The sequence below is a fragment of the Ambystoma mexicanum genome, chromosome 12 (assembly GCF_040938575.1).
Source record: "Ambystoma mexicanum isolate Mex_15411 chromosome 12, UKY_AmexF1_1, whole genome shotgun sequence".
NCBI classification, from domain to species: domain Eukaryota; kingdom Metazoa; phylum Chordata; class Amphibia; order Caudata; family Ambystomatidae; genus Ambystoma; species Ambystoma mexicanum.
In genome coordinates this window covers 494,198,471-494,214,788 of record NC_090936.1, presented here as the reverse complement: position 1 = coordinate 494,214,788, position 16,318 = coordinate 494,198,471, and the positions used below count along the sequence as shown (strand labels likewise).

At 44.4% G+C, this 16,318-nt stretch overlaps 1 protein-coding gene across 6 annotated transcripts in view; it reads right to left on the bottom strand.

The window, feature by feature from the left end:
* Nucleotides 1-16,318, bottom strand: part of CNOT4 (CCR4-NOT transcription complex subunit 4) — a 1,427,191-nt gene that overhangs the window by 596,054 nt on the left and 814,819 nt on the right. For all 6 annotated transcript variants that reach the window (XM_069628774.1, XM_069628777.1, XM_069628772.1 and 3 more), the window contains exon 9: nt 7,779-7,836. In XM_069628774.1, the coding sequence (XP_069484875.1) occupies nt 7,779-7,836 (58 nt within the window). The remainder of the gene's footprint in view (nt 1-7,778; nt 7,837-16,318) is intronic.

The window sequence follows — 16,318 nt, the reverse complement described above, 5'->3', positions numbered from 1 at the left end:
CACCAGGCACTTTGGTAGGTCGCTAGCTTCAGGGATCCTGTCCCAGAAAAGCTTCTTCAAACACGACTACAGGACACCTGCCACTGTCTTTTTGTGGTGGTGGTCGCTGGAACTCTAATACACAAGAATGGCTCTTCGGGAGAAAAAGTGAATTGACACTGACTGAAACTGTCACTTGGTTTACAGAACAAATGTGGACAGTATCCTGGCTATCCCTAGTGAAAGAACACCCTGTCCGTGTCGGGAGTGCCTGGCACTAGATGCTAAGTGGTGCACCACCCATTTAACAGGGATAGTGGAAGAGAACCTGTTCCCAATCTCTACCAATTGAAAAAAGTGTAAAATTCTGTTAGAGTTAAAATAACCTGAGATACAACCAATCGGCTATTATTAGCCAAACAGGACTGGATATTGGATCCTGTAAGTAACAGCTGACTAGTGGAAAACAGTGTATATTTGTAACCATTGGAATTTTTGTATTAATTTATTTACCCACAGGTATCAAGTATACCAAACGCAATCGGTTGTGCTCGAAAACATGTTAAAAGCAAATGCCCATATACTTTGGAACTCTTAAAAGGATCACTGCACGTAAGTGCAGTTATGATTGTGGTGTAGCGTATCCCTTGGTTACCAGTCATTTGGTCGAAAATCAAATGATCGAATGACCATTGAATCGAAGTAAAATGGTCGAAAAAAAAGGCCTACATTTTTTTTTAAAAAAATGTTATGGGGGTTCCGCCTACACCCCCTTTTTCTTTATTAAAAATATTGAACAAACCAAAACTAAAAATATATATATAAATAAATAAAAAAAAATACTTCGATCAAATGGTCATTCGATATTTTATTTTCGACCATTTGACCAGACACCGTATCCCTTCTTATTGTGTGGGATGTCGCAGTGATTATGAGACCCCTTCATGACCCATTGGTCTACCGGTTTCGATGGCATACAATATTAGACCATCTTCTTCAGGACCGTTTATGTCGTGGTAATTCACATTCCAATACGTCACTGTATTATACAGTGTGTGCAGGCGCCTCAGTCTCCTGTGGTGAGACAGATAGAAAAACAGGGTATAAGTACCCCATTGTCTTCATACTATCTGCATTCTAGCAGACTAACAGCCGCATTGTTTCAAAAATCATGTGTTACTAAGTCTAAATTATTAAAGGAAATAGTCCTTGCCACATTGAGTGGCAGTGCACATGCTCTAGTGAAAAGGGGAAGAGGGGCGAGGTGGAGTGGTCGCTGGAACTTAACTTCCCCCATCCTGTGAAGTGCTCTGCATGCAATCCATAGAAAATGTCAGGAAAAACTTATTGCAGAATTGTTCGAATTTGGGCTGTAAAAAAATTACGTACAACCGAAAATTCCCAACAATTGCACCATACAGAAGCATTATAGCGATTCCCAGCTTTCTAAAAAAAAATAAGAAAAAAATAATAATAAAGGAACCTGCGTGCAACTTGCGTTGCAGGGAGACAGGAGAGTCTGCATCACACAACAAAGTGTGTGATGCCACAAGGTAAGCAGGGGTTTGGGGGGGCAATTAGAAAAACGTGAAAATGTCAAAAGGGAAATGCGCTTAAAACTTTGGTTTTTCCTTTCGACATTTTCACGTATATCCGTCCTGCATTGGTAAATCTGGATCATCATCGTCAGGGGTTGCATCTTGACAACCTCACCGGAAGAACCCATCACCTCATCTGAACCAACGGCGGGAACACCAAATTCCAGTGACCCATGAAGTCATCTGGGGGAATCGGAGACAGGGTGGAAAGTCAGCGCAAAGCATTCCCCCCGTCCTCCATAGGATAGCATTGGGAACCAGCCCCTTTTTTAGCCTTCTCTTCCATTCACTGCCTTTTGCTCATTGAACCTGGGTAGTATTTTCAGCAAGATAAGAACCGCAATTTCATTATCAAAGAATTGTATTGGATGCAATTAAAATTATACCTTATCCACAGACACTACATTCTGCATTGCTGCTCCTGTGACTTTTGGGCACAAGGCCCCATTCTTCTTAGGGATTGGACTGCTGAAGTTATAGAAGTTCTCTTGTGACTTTGTTCCATCTTTACTGCAATAGTGTACTTAACGCCTAAGTAATTCGAATGCATTTTATGAACATATAGGTTTATTGAGTACTAGTGTGAAAGCCTGTGTACATGGGCAAATGTGCGTTAGGAGAGACATTTTCAGCCTTACATATTTCGAAGGCTACAGCTCCCTCCTAGCAGGGACAACAGGCGAAGCGGGCAGTCTACTGCGCATGAATGCATCAGACAAACGTACATATGGACTTTTATTGTATTTAGCTAGAATATCACCTGCCATTTTTAGTGCAAGTAGAAGGCCTAGAATAAATATCTTTGTATACACACCGGTCTAAAATGCATTAATATGCATTGTATTGTGTGGACTCCTTGAGGGGCCCCGACCACACTCACAGTTTTGAGAATAGCCTTGACTGTTCTCCAGGTTTACCGGATTGTGTTTTGGCTAACCTCTCATAGTTCCCTGTTCATTATAACTAGGGTGCTCGCCTAAAAGCTGTCCACCAGGCCAGATTCTAGAAATCCATCTTAATAATCCACCAAGCAATGGAAGCTTAACAACCTGGTGCACCATCTAAACTCAAAGATTTGATTGCAAAGCAGGTAGAATTTAAGGGCTAGCCTAACGTTTAAACATTACAGTACTTTTTCCTGCCCTCTTCTTTGGTGGGGGTAGGGAGAACTGATCGATATAGAAAGATAAAAATACTTTGGGTATACAAGAAAGGTGGGCCTGCAACATCACCATCTCCTTATGGAATACTGCGATGCTGAGATCAAAATGCCCGAATCTCTAGTCCAAAGATCGAGCTACGAAAGGGGCAGTTTTCAACACGACCAGGTCGATCCCCAAATATGTCATAGGGTAAAATAGGGCTGCTAGCAGTACATTGAGGTCCCAGACTAGATGAAGCCTCCCAACCTATGGCAACAACCTCTTCAATCCAGTCTATTGTCTTTAAAATTAGACGGACTTCAGAGAAAGTTAGGTTATCTGATTTTGTGTACGTTCTTGTAGCAGGCAGTAAAGTCCTGCATGTATCAACATGCACATCACCTCAGCAAGATTGTTGTTTGAGGTTTTAGCATTAACTTCAAAACACATGGATTTATTCTTTTGTCCAATGCCGACAAATACATCCACGTGCAATATTACGTGTGCTTGAAAGACTTTCTTGCAGCTTGAATTATCCAAGTTTACATGTGAAAGACCTATGTGGCCCACAGGCATGAAACTACACCCAATGAACACCAGAGATTTTCTGAATTGGCTGATCACCCTCTGTGATGCATTTCAGATTGATTGGAACACAAGGCACAACGTATGAATTGCCTCCCACCCCTTGATCTACTACAAAGAGGCACATACAGGATACAAACTAGGAGCTCTTGGAATCTGATGTGTTGGCAAAGTGGTCCACTGGTGGAGACCCCCAAAGGCAGAACACCTGGTACGGATAAGCAACCATTTGTATTTAGCAACATTGTGCCTTCTAATTCTTTCCACCTTGGCGTTTGGATAATCTATTTGTAAAGGAGGGAGAGAAGTGAGGAGGGTGGAAGAGGGTGACTTGAGCCCCTACCCCAAAACCAGAGAGCAAATCAACAGATCAGTAAAATGGTCACTCCTGGCCTGTAGGTGCCTCCGACTTGTCTAGTGGACCCAGACACTAATCTCATAGCATACGAGTTAAAACCCCTCGGTGGCTGGCCTAGTTTGCTTGTGGTGGTGTGTACTTGGTGTCTTATCTGGCTGCTATGCCCACCTTTATTGATAGCCCCTTGTGCCACCAGAGGCCCTTTGATCCTGCACCCTGTCTTAAATGACAGAGGGAAAGACTTGTGTGATGCTGGAAATGCATTGGAGGGAAATGGCCCAAAATGTCGCCCTCACAATTGCGACGGCCGAAATGCCAGACTTTTTTTTAGTTTTTACACCCCCTTTACACCACATATATACGTGGGGGGGTATGGGATATTATATTAATATCAGGGAGGTGCGGGGGGGGGGTCTCCCCTGCATATCTATGTGGTGTAAAGGTGGTTTAATGAAAAAAGAAAATTAGAAAATTAAAAAAGTCAGCATTTTCGTCCGTCGCAATTGTATGTGGTTGCAGTGATCACATAGATCCCATTGGAGGGACAGGGCCTCCATGTCCTTATCCTGTACTCCTTTCATCAAGTGTGTTCTGTGTTATTTTCTGCACAGGAGTCCATGCGGGACTCCTCGCAGTGTATCACTTCATCTTTTTGGTTTGGTCAACAGACCCTTTGGATACCCTTATGGCACCCATGGCTTTGGCTGCTCGTTGATGCACAATAATTCTAGACTTGTTCTGATTTAACTAGATTGAAGATTGTCGCAAATTTCAGCCCGGCTGCCTTAAATCATAATGGCAGGATTCTTCCACGTGTTGGTTTAACCACAGTTTTGACAACCAGGTAGGTGTTTGTTCACACTTGCTCCTTCTTTCAATTTACACATTGTTGACCTTGTGTGGACTAGATAGTAATGGTTCGATTCGTTCACCCATATTAGGTGTAGCTGTGTGCTGTCCTTGATCCCCCGACTTGCTGGGTTGCGCTTGCCCACCATGACGTGGACCTTTGTCAAGTAATTTTGTCCGTGGAATCCGCCCAGTACCATTGGGTAAGGCTCTTTCTGGACAAATTTAAATTAGTAGTCTGTCATTGTTAGATTAAATAACATGTTCTACTGCCCTAAGGATTTAGCTCAATCTAATGAGGTGTATAGAAATGTCATTCATTTTATGGATTTTCACAAAATCCTCATTGTGTTTTTGTCTGCTTCCCCGTAGGGACTACCACTTTACATCCTGCCCTGAGGAAGGTGGTTTCAGATTTTGAAGGCCTACAGGTGGCCCACCGAAACGTAATCAGGTCCTTGTTAGTTGGAATCCTTTCTTTGTTCCTCGAACTGAAAGCATCCTGGACCTTTCCTGATATTAGTCTGGTTATCAGTTAATGAAGAATTTTACGTAGGCAGACCTGTTAATTGACATTCATTGTTTGTTACCTCACTATTTATTTTTTGTGCAAATACATTTTCTTTGCTGTTGCAAACTTGTAAACTGATTTCACAGTTGTAACATACACTTTTACCACTTTGTATTTCAATTGTTGTTCTTTGTTTTCTCATTATTTATTCAATGAAGAAACACATTTACTTTGTTTTTATGAATTTTGCTGAATTCACCCTGTTAAGCATCATTAATTCCGTTTTCCTTCTATACATTTAAAACATCATACTTAATGAAATACAGTACTATTTTCCATATACTAGTTTTGGTGTTTTTTCTTCGAACTCTTTTCTGATTGAGTTGTGTTCCTAAGGGCAATTAAATAAGGATACCTTTTGATACCAGTTACAATAAGAATCAGGATTGAGCCTTTAATTCACTATACAGCTTTTTGGATCTCTTGTTTCATTAAATGAAACATATTAAGTCAAGCCTCAGTATTAAGCTGAACACCATCTTCTTTAGTTCACTGTGGCACAATTACTCCATCGTGAGTGACAAGCTGCTGTGCGGCGCCGAGCCCTTGAGCACATTTTCCATGGAAGCTGTGGTAGTCCCCATATTAAAAAGGTGTCCCCCCTCGGACCTTAACCTGGTGGAAGAGCTATGAAAGCTCTTGTTGCAAGCGCTAGTAGATACAGCCATATGGGCCTTGGACTTGTCTTGGGGAGTAACTGGAGCAACCAAGAGACTTCCCCAAAGGGACAGTGTTACCCTGTACCAGCAGAGGAACTCTGAGGATAAGGGTCCCTTAGCTGAGATGCTGTTGAAAACATGGGTACTCACCTTGTCCATCCTGTTCATCTGAGAAAACTCCTTCAGATGCTCTGAAGATAATCTAGAAAAAATGGACCTCAAGCACTGCAAGCAAACCTTTAGTGCTCGCAGCAAGAGGGGTGTTATAGGTTACACAAGCATCAGACTGGTGGTCGCCCCCAAGGATTTCCAGGCAGAGAAATTGCGGGTCAGACACTGGGAAGGGGTTTTCGGCAGGACGCAGACCGACAGAAGTGGCCATATACTTGGAAGACTGAGGGCATTGACGGCAAGGTAACAAGAATTTTATAAAGTAATGATTCAGAGAAAACCCATACAAAGTAAAAATGAATTATTGCAGTGAAGGCCACCGTGCCCAGCCATAAACAAATAGGAATTGACAGGAGGCAGCAGAAGGTGAGGCAAAGTGATGCCCTGCAGCCACGTCCACTTTCAACTATAAGGGGAAAGTAGTCTTGCAGTGCAAATTACTCCACTACCGTCCCCAACATAGGTACAATTATAGTATGGCAGTAAATAAAAGGGATGTAGGAGTTAAAAGATCTTACTCCTATGTGCAGTCACCTTTCCTATTTATTATTCCCGAAACACGTTTTCTGTGCAACTGGTGTCCATAAAGTGGTGCTTGCAGAACACAGGCAAGATGGCCTAAGTATCAATTTTTCACATGTCCATCAAGGGAACACGTCCCTGGATTCCACTAAAGCAGTTAACTGACAAAATGGTCATGAGGAATTTTGGTGGGGTGTACTTTTCTAAATAATTTGCATTGAAGAATGCAGTCTACCAACCAGCACTCAATTAAGATCTTTGCTTTTTTTGCACAAAGGGTTGTACAACCCATGTGTCTCAAATAATTAAAGGTGAGGAATTAAGCTCTACTCCTTTCCAAGTTAAATTTGAATGCTGGGCTTACATTGCCCAAGTAAAAAAAGAAAATAGAAAAATACAATTAGAGATGACGGTCTGTTTCTCCTCTAAAACTTAACTACCTAAAACTAGTGAAACATTTTAAACATATGATCAAAACAGCAAAGAAAGTTTATACTAATAAGAGACTGTCTTTACCCTCACAAAAGGCATTTGACAACATGAATGAAATTAAAAACCCCCAAGGAAAAAAATCAATGTAGCATTGTTCCATCCTAGGAGCACTCCGTTAGCCTTTAAGATATCTATAAAGCAATTTTGACTAAAATTCTGACTGCCAGCGATTTTTATTATGGCATGTTACTCAGACGACCAATCAAGATAGAGGAAATTATTTATTTAGACCACCTATTGACTACCTTGAATCTGCCACATCAACTTTAAAAAAACAAAATTAGTTCCTACGATTAGGAATCCATTATTAAAAGTAAATAACATCACCCTCTCCAAACCCACCCAAATGCTGAATGGTTTCACCCAACCAGGGGCAAGACAAAGACAAGCACCAGGTGAAACAAGAGGAAGACGTTTGAAGGCTGCATGAGGGAAGACGGTAGGTCCATCCAGCGGCAAAGCCCACCTCATGGACCAGAACCTGGAGCTCCCATACAATGTGTTGCTGTGCTAGCCATGCTCAAGCCCCATGACTGTACTTAATTCAGTTCGATTAATCAAGGGGGACGGGGGTTACAGCAAACAAATGTGTTATGATCTTGCATCAAAATGTGATCACTATTAGCAAATTCAAAATCCTAACTTAAAGTAATCTCAAACACGCAGAGAACAAATTACCATGTAATATATTATGTGTCTCCAAGCAATGATCGGGATCCAAAGAACAAACAGTTCATATATTTTCCCCAATGTTCCACGTTTCCATCTCGCTCCATATACTTTGGTACACTTGGTCATCATCTTCAAGGTGCACACAACAAGCATATTTTAAAATAAAAAACGTCTGCTTACCTGTTGTAGATTTTCACTGTTTCCTATACTGAGAGACTCTGAAGATTTATCCACAGGACTGTAAAAAATGATAAATGCAAGGAATGAATAGGAAGTCAAAAATGCCCAAAATAAGAAAAACAGACAAACGTTAAACCACATCCATCACCCTAATTTAGACCATGTACTTAAACTAAACACCAAATCAGAGATTTCAATTCATTTTCTCTTTTATCATCAATATTTGCAAATTAGGAGACAAGATGCTTTTGCGTGTCAGAGTAACACAGCTAACTGCACTGGCAACCATGCTTCATCACAGACGTGAGAAACAAGTAAACATTGGGCAAGAGGAAAGCCTTTTGTAGAAATTAGCCCACTTCGGTCACAAATGAAAGACATCAGAAGGCAAAATGCAGCTGCCTCTGCACTGCACAATAGCATTTCTGTGTTTTGCTGCAGAAACCTTGCTAAATACACTGCTTGCATTTTAGCATTCTAAAAGGGAATACATACTAAACGCATTCAAGGATTTTCACTACACAATCAGGAGTAATCGTGGTGCAGGAACAAAGTAGGTTCAGCATAGCTGGCCCATAGGCTCTAAACCTCTGGATGCGCAACCTGCGTGTGGGGCCATTTAATAGATTACCATTAAATTGGTTAACAGAAGTAGCTGGTTTTACAGCACTTAGAAGCAAGGTGAATGAGGCTTAAAGCACAACATTAATATAATATAGCAGTGTCTGAGTGGTCATCATTCATAAATGCACTTGACCAGTTTGAACAAGAAAGCTGGGTGCCAGATTGGACATTCGAGCTGGCTTTAGAGAAAGGGAACTGAAAAATGTGATGTTGCGTGGACAGCCAGGAAATGATCATCAGAGGGTAGAGGGGGTATCCCCCCTTTGGGCTCCTTAATTGCACAGGATCATGCACCAGTTTCTGAAGTTGGCGTGGGCAGTAAAAAGTTCTTGCATTCTTTTTTTTGTGCACTAGCGAACTTCCAGAAAAAATGCTTGATCCATGCTCTGCTGAGGGAATAGATGTGAGGTGCAAATTGAGGGGACGGAGCAAAGAAAGGGGCATAAGGGCATTTTGAGTACAAGACAAGCACCCAAAAAGAATTCTTAATGATGGATGTCTATTCAAGTCTCAAGTATAAGCACATAACTTGGGAGCTGCACCATAACTACAGTGACAGCTGGTTTATAAAATCAGGAAGACTGACAATGGCACTTCAGAGCAGGACCTGGCAAATTGGTTATTTGTGTAATAACTGGGAGTACAGTCCCAAGCCCCGTGTTCCCCTGTGTCAGCTACAACGCACAGTTGGCTGTACTGGTGGATTTACGCCTTTTTTAAATTCTATAGCTTAGTCTGCTGCTCCCACAAGGTATCCAAAACTGGGAATCCCCTTGCAAAACTCTGCAGAGTCCTGCAGATAGGCATTTCAGCGAGAAAGTAGGTTGCAAATGCAGAAATATAAATATATGCTAATGACTTCTGCCTGCCCCAGCTAGCAAGCACTACACAGTTGCAAGGCCAGCTATGAAGGTGGTCTGGGATTCAGGTCAGAATGCACACAATCAAAGCCCAAGAAACCAATTAAAGCTGAAAGTTGTGGTCCACTAAGTGGGTGGAAAACGATGTTTGAATGTATGAAAACCTTTTATAAGAGAATGGGCAACCCAGAGTCTTAGCCCGCCACCCCCCACCCTTAGATCTGGATGGCCTGCTTCATTACCTTGCAGTTGAGTCCCAGAAAATGGAAAATGATAACTCTGGTTCCTTTAAAAAGAAGCAAAGTATTTTTCTGATGAATGAGACTTAATTGCACTTTAATTGTTGATGAATTTCAATGTAGATGAATTCGGCATAACGCAGATAGTTTGAGGTTTTCCTGTTTATGCCTTGCGCTTGTTTTAGTCATAACATTTGTTTATCGAGTATTGTGGTATTGTACAGAGATGGTGTTTTGAAGCTGCTATTTATGTCAATGTAGTGCTTTTATAAATAAAAGAAAAATTGTTGACATTAGGAAGCCCTCCCTAAACATGCAACATTGCAAGATCATCCTGATTGGGAATATGCGCATAAACAAAACTATTCTGAGCAGCACCTTTGCCAGATACAAATAGGAGGATGGACAGATTCACAAGCGCTACTGTTTACTGGGTGGACTTTGGCAGATGGGCAAACGCGCCAGACAATGATTGCCACAGGAAAACAGCACTTGCAACTGCTGAAGAAACTGAACAGCAACTAAGCTGCACAGTAAACCCTAAGTTGACATATGCAAGCAGAAAGCGTTTCCTACTTTAACTGACATTGCTCGAAGTAGCCTGCAACTCATGCCACACCCCAGCTTCAAAGCATCCACACAATTCTGGTTCAGCTGTTTAATTACCATCAACTAAACACCACCAACCACCACTGCCGACCTTAAGCGGTCCAGGAAGGTATGGGCGGACAATGCTAAGAATGAACAAATATGTCCAGCCACTGGGACCGTTTGCCACCATTCTTACAAGATGCACTCCGTTATAATACCAATGTTCTGTCACTTTGGCCCTATCCCAGGGATCTGCAACCTTTGGCTCGTCAGATTTGACTACAAATACCACTGGCTAGCATAATCAATCGTGAGTTATCATGAGTCAGTCCAAAACATCGAGAGCCACAGGTTGCAGACTCCTGCCCTACGCTTAAAGCCAATGTTAGCAATCAGAAACCTGGTCATCTATTCCCACCATTTCCTATGAGAAATAAACCCGATGTTGAGTGAACAGGTCCCTTCGGATCCCAGATCATCCAACAATAAATGTAGTCCCCAATGTGACACCACTTTCAACCAAAGAAAGCTCGCCCACTTACAACTTTGTAAGTCTGCTTTACGGGGCCAGGCCAGGGATCATGCCTTGAGGCCACGTGCAGTGAGAGAACCTGCCTGGACCCCGATTTAAAAATCCTTAAAATAGGCATGCTTTTGGACATTTCTTGCGCAAGCTACTATGCCCCGGTGGGGAGGCATTGGCACTGCTCGTGGTGCCTTTCATTTATGTAAACAGACTGTCTGGGAGAAGCTACACCAACCGGGCCCTAGGCAGAATGGTGGACAAGATGGTAGATGCTCCAAGACGCTGAAGGCCCCCCTCTGCCCCTGCTAGTTACACATAAGAGGTGCTGGGCGTTGCTCACCCAAGGCGCAAGTTGCACGGCTGGAATAGGGTGCTCCCATGCCACTGGAGACTACAGTCTTGTCACCCGGACACAACCCACACAGTGGGAGCAGATGGTAACCGCAGGGCGCAGCCGCTTGGGAAAGGGACATGGCAGGCCAGGTTATTCAGCAGCAAGGAGAGGTCAGCAGGCCAGCAGGATCAGGCTGAATCTGGGGTGGCCCAGCGCCAAGCCCCGAGGCAACTGCGCCGAGTTACACCACACGCAACTGTGCCGCTTGAGTGGGCAGCTCCTGGGGCGGGGGGGCTGAAGAGTGTCGGGAGGCTACTCCGCCCCCCCCCGCCCCGGGCATTACACTAGGGGGCCCCTGAACTATGCCAGGCGCCCACCTTAGCCGCCACCGCCCCCTTGGGCGGTGCTGGCATGGTGTGCTGCGCTGGGCCCCGGGGGCTACAGTTTGCCAACAGTGAAGAGAAAGGTAGTGGAGTGCTGGGGGGGCAATCGGTGGGGACAGCTATACTTGGCCTTCTGTTTGACGGCAACAGGACAGCATGAGAGCCCCCCTTCACCACAAGCAGCACGTGCCACGACTATTACCTCTGCGGAGCACGGAACCCACTGTGGTGTTACAACATATCCTTGTAGGGCCTGGATTCTCAACCACAATCTTGTGCCCCCCGCAGGAGGGTGAATCTGCAGCAGTGCGATCCACACCACGTGGAGGGGGAGAAGAATAGATCAGAGTCTCAAATATTTCTTGGGATGCTGTGCGTCTGACCAGCCCAGCAAATCCAGATATTCTGCTGACAGGGTGGCCTCCCTGGTGCCCACAATATGCCATCTACCAAGCAAAAAAGGCGCCAGCAAGCCCAATATAATGGAGCCTTTTGCAGCACAGGGAAAGTACCCCGACCACATGGGTGACAAGGACATTGAGATCCTCCAGACGCAAAAGACTCAGTCAGACACAGGATAACATTCCTGAGGCCATTGCTGCTCTGCAATCCCATCTAGAGGATAAAATTGATGAAGTTAAGGTGGACATTCACCTCCTGACAAAGGACGACCACTCGCTTGTCGACTGAATTACCCCAATGGATTCACTGTCACAGGAAACTACCTCCACTACGGCTGAATTAAAGCAAATGCTGAAAACCTTATTAAAAAAAATGCAATACTGGAAGACTGTGGAGGATGCGGAGGAATGCTCCTAATGGAACACCGTCAGAGTACTTGGAGTGCCGGAGGGATGCGAGGGTACGGACACCACATTGTATATTGAAAACGTTATACTGCAGGAGGTGGGCCCTGGGAAGTTGTCTCCGGGGTTTACAATTGAGAGGGCACATCGATCCTTGCAGAAAAGACGCCCACCAGGATCCAAAACCGATTAAAGCGAGGCTCCTCAACTTCAGGGATCGAGAAGTAACACTACAACACTCAGGAGAGAGAGAGGTGCCCTGCAAAGGAGGAACATCAAGATAGCAATATACCCGGACTACACGCCATTAGTCCAGAGGAAAATTAACAAGTTCACCCCTACAAAGGATCGATTGCGCCGGCAGGGTCTGAAATATATACTCATATCCGACCAGGCTGACTGTATTGCACAAGGGGAAAGCGCACGTTTGAAACCCCGGAAGCTTTAACATGTTAAAGTTAACATGTGGATTGACCACAATGGAATGCTAGAAAAGAACATGAACACCCCATCGGATGGCAAGGGAAAGACCCACAGCGCTTACCAAATTGTCAATCATGGTTCAGTTTGATTCATATCTGTTAATTTAACTGTCTGGAACAGTCGCTTTATGGCAGGGGTTCAACGCTGCTGCCCACAGTGCAAACCTACAGACTCACCCAAGGTAGTGTTGACTACAGGACGGCTAATCGGTACACCTGCTTATGCCTGATAGAGTGTTGCTATGACAAGTATGGGCACAACCGAGCAGCTGGAAGGAGTTGGGCACTGTTACTGTCCAACTATTAGGTTTACAGATTGTTTTGTTACCTATATACTTGAGAAATTAGAGGGATGCAGGGGGAGATTGTGATGTCCTCTCACTGTGTTTCTTGGTCCGGGTGGGAGAGGGTGTGTGTGTGGTTCTTTCTGTGTAGGAAAGACATGATTGCACTGTTGCAGGAGATGCACCTTTTGCCTGCTCATCAGGAGTTACTGCTAGCCAGATGGGAGGGGTGGATACAGTGCCACTTATTCCAAATTTGCCAGGGGGGGAGGGGGGGGTCCTCAAGTGGATTGACACACAAGTCCCTTCCAGACTTCTCAATACTGAACTAGATAGAGGGCAGGTAAGTGATTGTACACCGACACAGACCACCAGGAGGTGTGTGTAGTGAATTCTTACTGCCCAAACCACATAGTACCTCTGTTCCTCAAACTTTTGAGACTTAAACTAGCACATTTCAGGGGGCAGGGGGGCTTTTAGTGTGGGAGGCCCAAGGGGGTGTATTTAACTGTGTGAGGAACCCAGCCTTGCCAGATCGGATTCCTCACAGCCCAGATCACTGTCAGAGGCCCTGAATACAATGCATACCTTGCACTGGCAGATATTTGGAGGGAACAGAACAAAGATGCGAGGGGTTATTCCTTTTACTCGGCTCCACATAGGCTTTACACCTGCATTGATTATATGTTGGTAGGTGCTGAACATGCAATGGATTTCATGGAAGCGGTATACATGGGATGGGCCATTTCTGACAATTCCCCACTGGTGGTGAACTGGGTCTCACGAGGCCGCAGACCCCAGATTCCTTCACGGCGCCCATCAGCCGGGACACTTTTGGATGAAACATTTAGGAAGCAGCTGGGAGAAGTCCTCGCTCACTGCCTGGAGACAAACGTGGGCAGTGTAGACAGATGGAGCACAATATGGGAGACCCTGAATGTGGCTAGAAGAGGGGAGGCTATGGCAGGAGTAGGAGGATCAGGAAAACATTGAAGGGGGAACTGGGATATATTCAAAGTAAAATGTGTGCTATTGAGACTAAAACACTGGGTACCGAAAAACAATTTCGCCTCTTATGTAACCAATGTGAAGTAAAGTGGGAGAGGCTTTGTCAGTTTAAACAAGCAGCACACATAGCGTGCATGCATGCAGAAGGGGATGAGGCGGGGAGACTTCTGGTTATGTAAGTCTGAACAGCCCAAAAACGCATAACGCAGATAAGGGAGGAGTGTGGGGAACTACAGAGATTACCAGTTGAAATAAACGGCGCATTTTGTACATTTTACGAGACCTTATACAAGCACGTGACTCCAGTGGCTACTGATGAGCTGCTGGAGACCTTCTCCAAGATAAAGCTCACGACTCACTGAGGAACAAGCCGTTTTAGTAACTACTGCAGGCGGAGGAGGAGTTAGGTAAAGTGATAAGTTCCCTTCCTGCTGGTAAGACACCGGGCTCAGACGGGCTCCAGGTAGAGTTTTATAAAACCTTTGCGCCCACCCTCACGGCAGTGTTGCTGAAAGTATGAGGAAGCTTATAATGGAGGCAAGCTCCCCAACAGTATGAGGGAGGCATTGGTAGTCCTCGTACCGAAACCCGGGAAAACGGACGACCTATGTGACTTACACTGCCTTCTAGCCATGGCGAAACAAGATTTGAAGATATTGACTGCAATGCTCACAGGCAGGTTTTATAGTGACTATTTCGAATGGCTCATTTTCGAATGCCATTTTCTCTAAAACATTTTGCCGGAAAAAAATTCTGAATGTTTATTTTTTTAACTGGGGGGTTACCCCCAAACCCGTTTAACACTTTTTTTTTTACTAACGAATCCCAAAATAATATATATAAATAATTTTAAAAAACGCGAAAAAAAATCTGCAAAATGTTTGACGAAATTGCATTTCAAAAATAAGTTTTCAAAAATATGACCGGATACCCACAGGCAGACTAAGGAAAGTGATAGCCTCACTGATCGAGACCTTCCTGGAGCTAGGGTTACGTTGATTACCAAAAGCACTCTGATATCTGGGGAATATAATGCACTCCCCCGAGGACATGCATTCAATGAACACAGTGAGGAAACTGAAGAGGAATACAGCAGGCCATGGTGTTCTGAGGGAGGTTGCCACTTCCCTCATGGGTATGATTGCTTAGATCAAAATTATTGTTACCACGACTGCTTTACCCATTTGCCAATATCTACTACATACCTGCAGGGTTCTTTAACAGGCTTGTCACAGTAATTAGGGGATTTTATGGAGACTGGATAGGAAGAAAATAGCCCTGAAGACGTGCAGCATGAAGATGGTGGTGCAAGGTTACCATACTTTGAATGACTTTTGGCCACACAATTACAATATGTGACGTACTGACTGTCGGACGATGTCATGGCCGAGTCGGAATTATTGCAGGCAATATCCAGACCAATCACACTGAAGGAGGTTCTGTGGGTGAATGGTCATATGGCGGGCAACCGAGTACTTCTTATAACGATAGGGATGCGGGTGTGGGAAAGGGATATGGACACCCTGAGGGTGTGCAACCCATACTCCCCCACAAGCCCGTATGGTGCCTGAAGCCTGCTCAGAAGAGGAGGAGTTGGCTGTGGCTAGAAGATGGGAAGTGTTGGGGATTAGCTCATGGGGCAACATGTACAAGGAGAAGGTCTGCAGGGAGTTTAAGGACTTGATCCAATCTGAAGGTTTACCCAAGGGTCAGTTTCTGTGGTAAAGTAGGTTGACTGTGATTGCAACAAAAACAAATGGCCAACCTGGCTGGGGGAACCTGAACTGTGCCCACTGCTGTACCTGTTGTATGAGTTGGAAGCCGGATGGCGCCTTGCATCTAGGATATATAACTGCATGCAGAAAATGGTTAGTGTGAGAAATGTAGGACAGAAAGGAAAATGGGAAAGATTTGGAGGAGGAAGTTAGTGACACTCAGTGGAACGCTATGTTGCCTTTTCACCAAAAAAGCTTACCACAACATGAGGTTTGGTCTTTAAATGTCCTGCACAGAACCTACAGATCCCCCTCCAGGTAGCCGCGTTTGACCCAACTAGTTCTTCTGATTTTCCATGGTGTGGTACGAACGGTGGGGCTATCATGCATATGTTTTGGCATTGCACTTATGTCCAATCCTTTTGGGGCCAGATTAAAACTGTATGCATCAGGGTTGGGAATAACACTTTTTAACTGGGTACTGCTTCAATGTCTGCTGGGTGCATACTCCAGGCCTGAAAAATATGGGCATGTTATTAAATTCATGGACCTGGCATGCATAATAGCAAAAAAACACACAGCGATGTCCTAGAGGTCGAGTACGAGGCCGCAATATGGCACATGGTACAGGGATTTCCTAAAATGGAGTAAGACTGAAACCACGGCTTGGCATACAACAGCCTTGAAG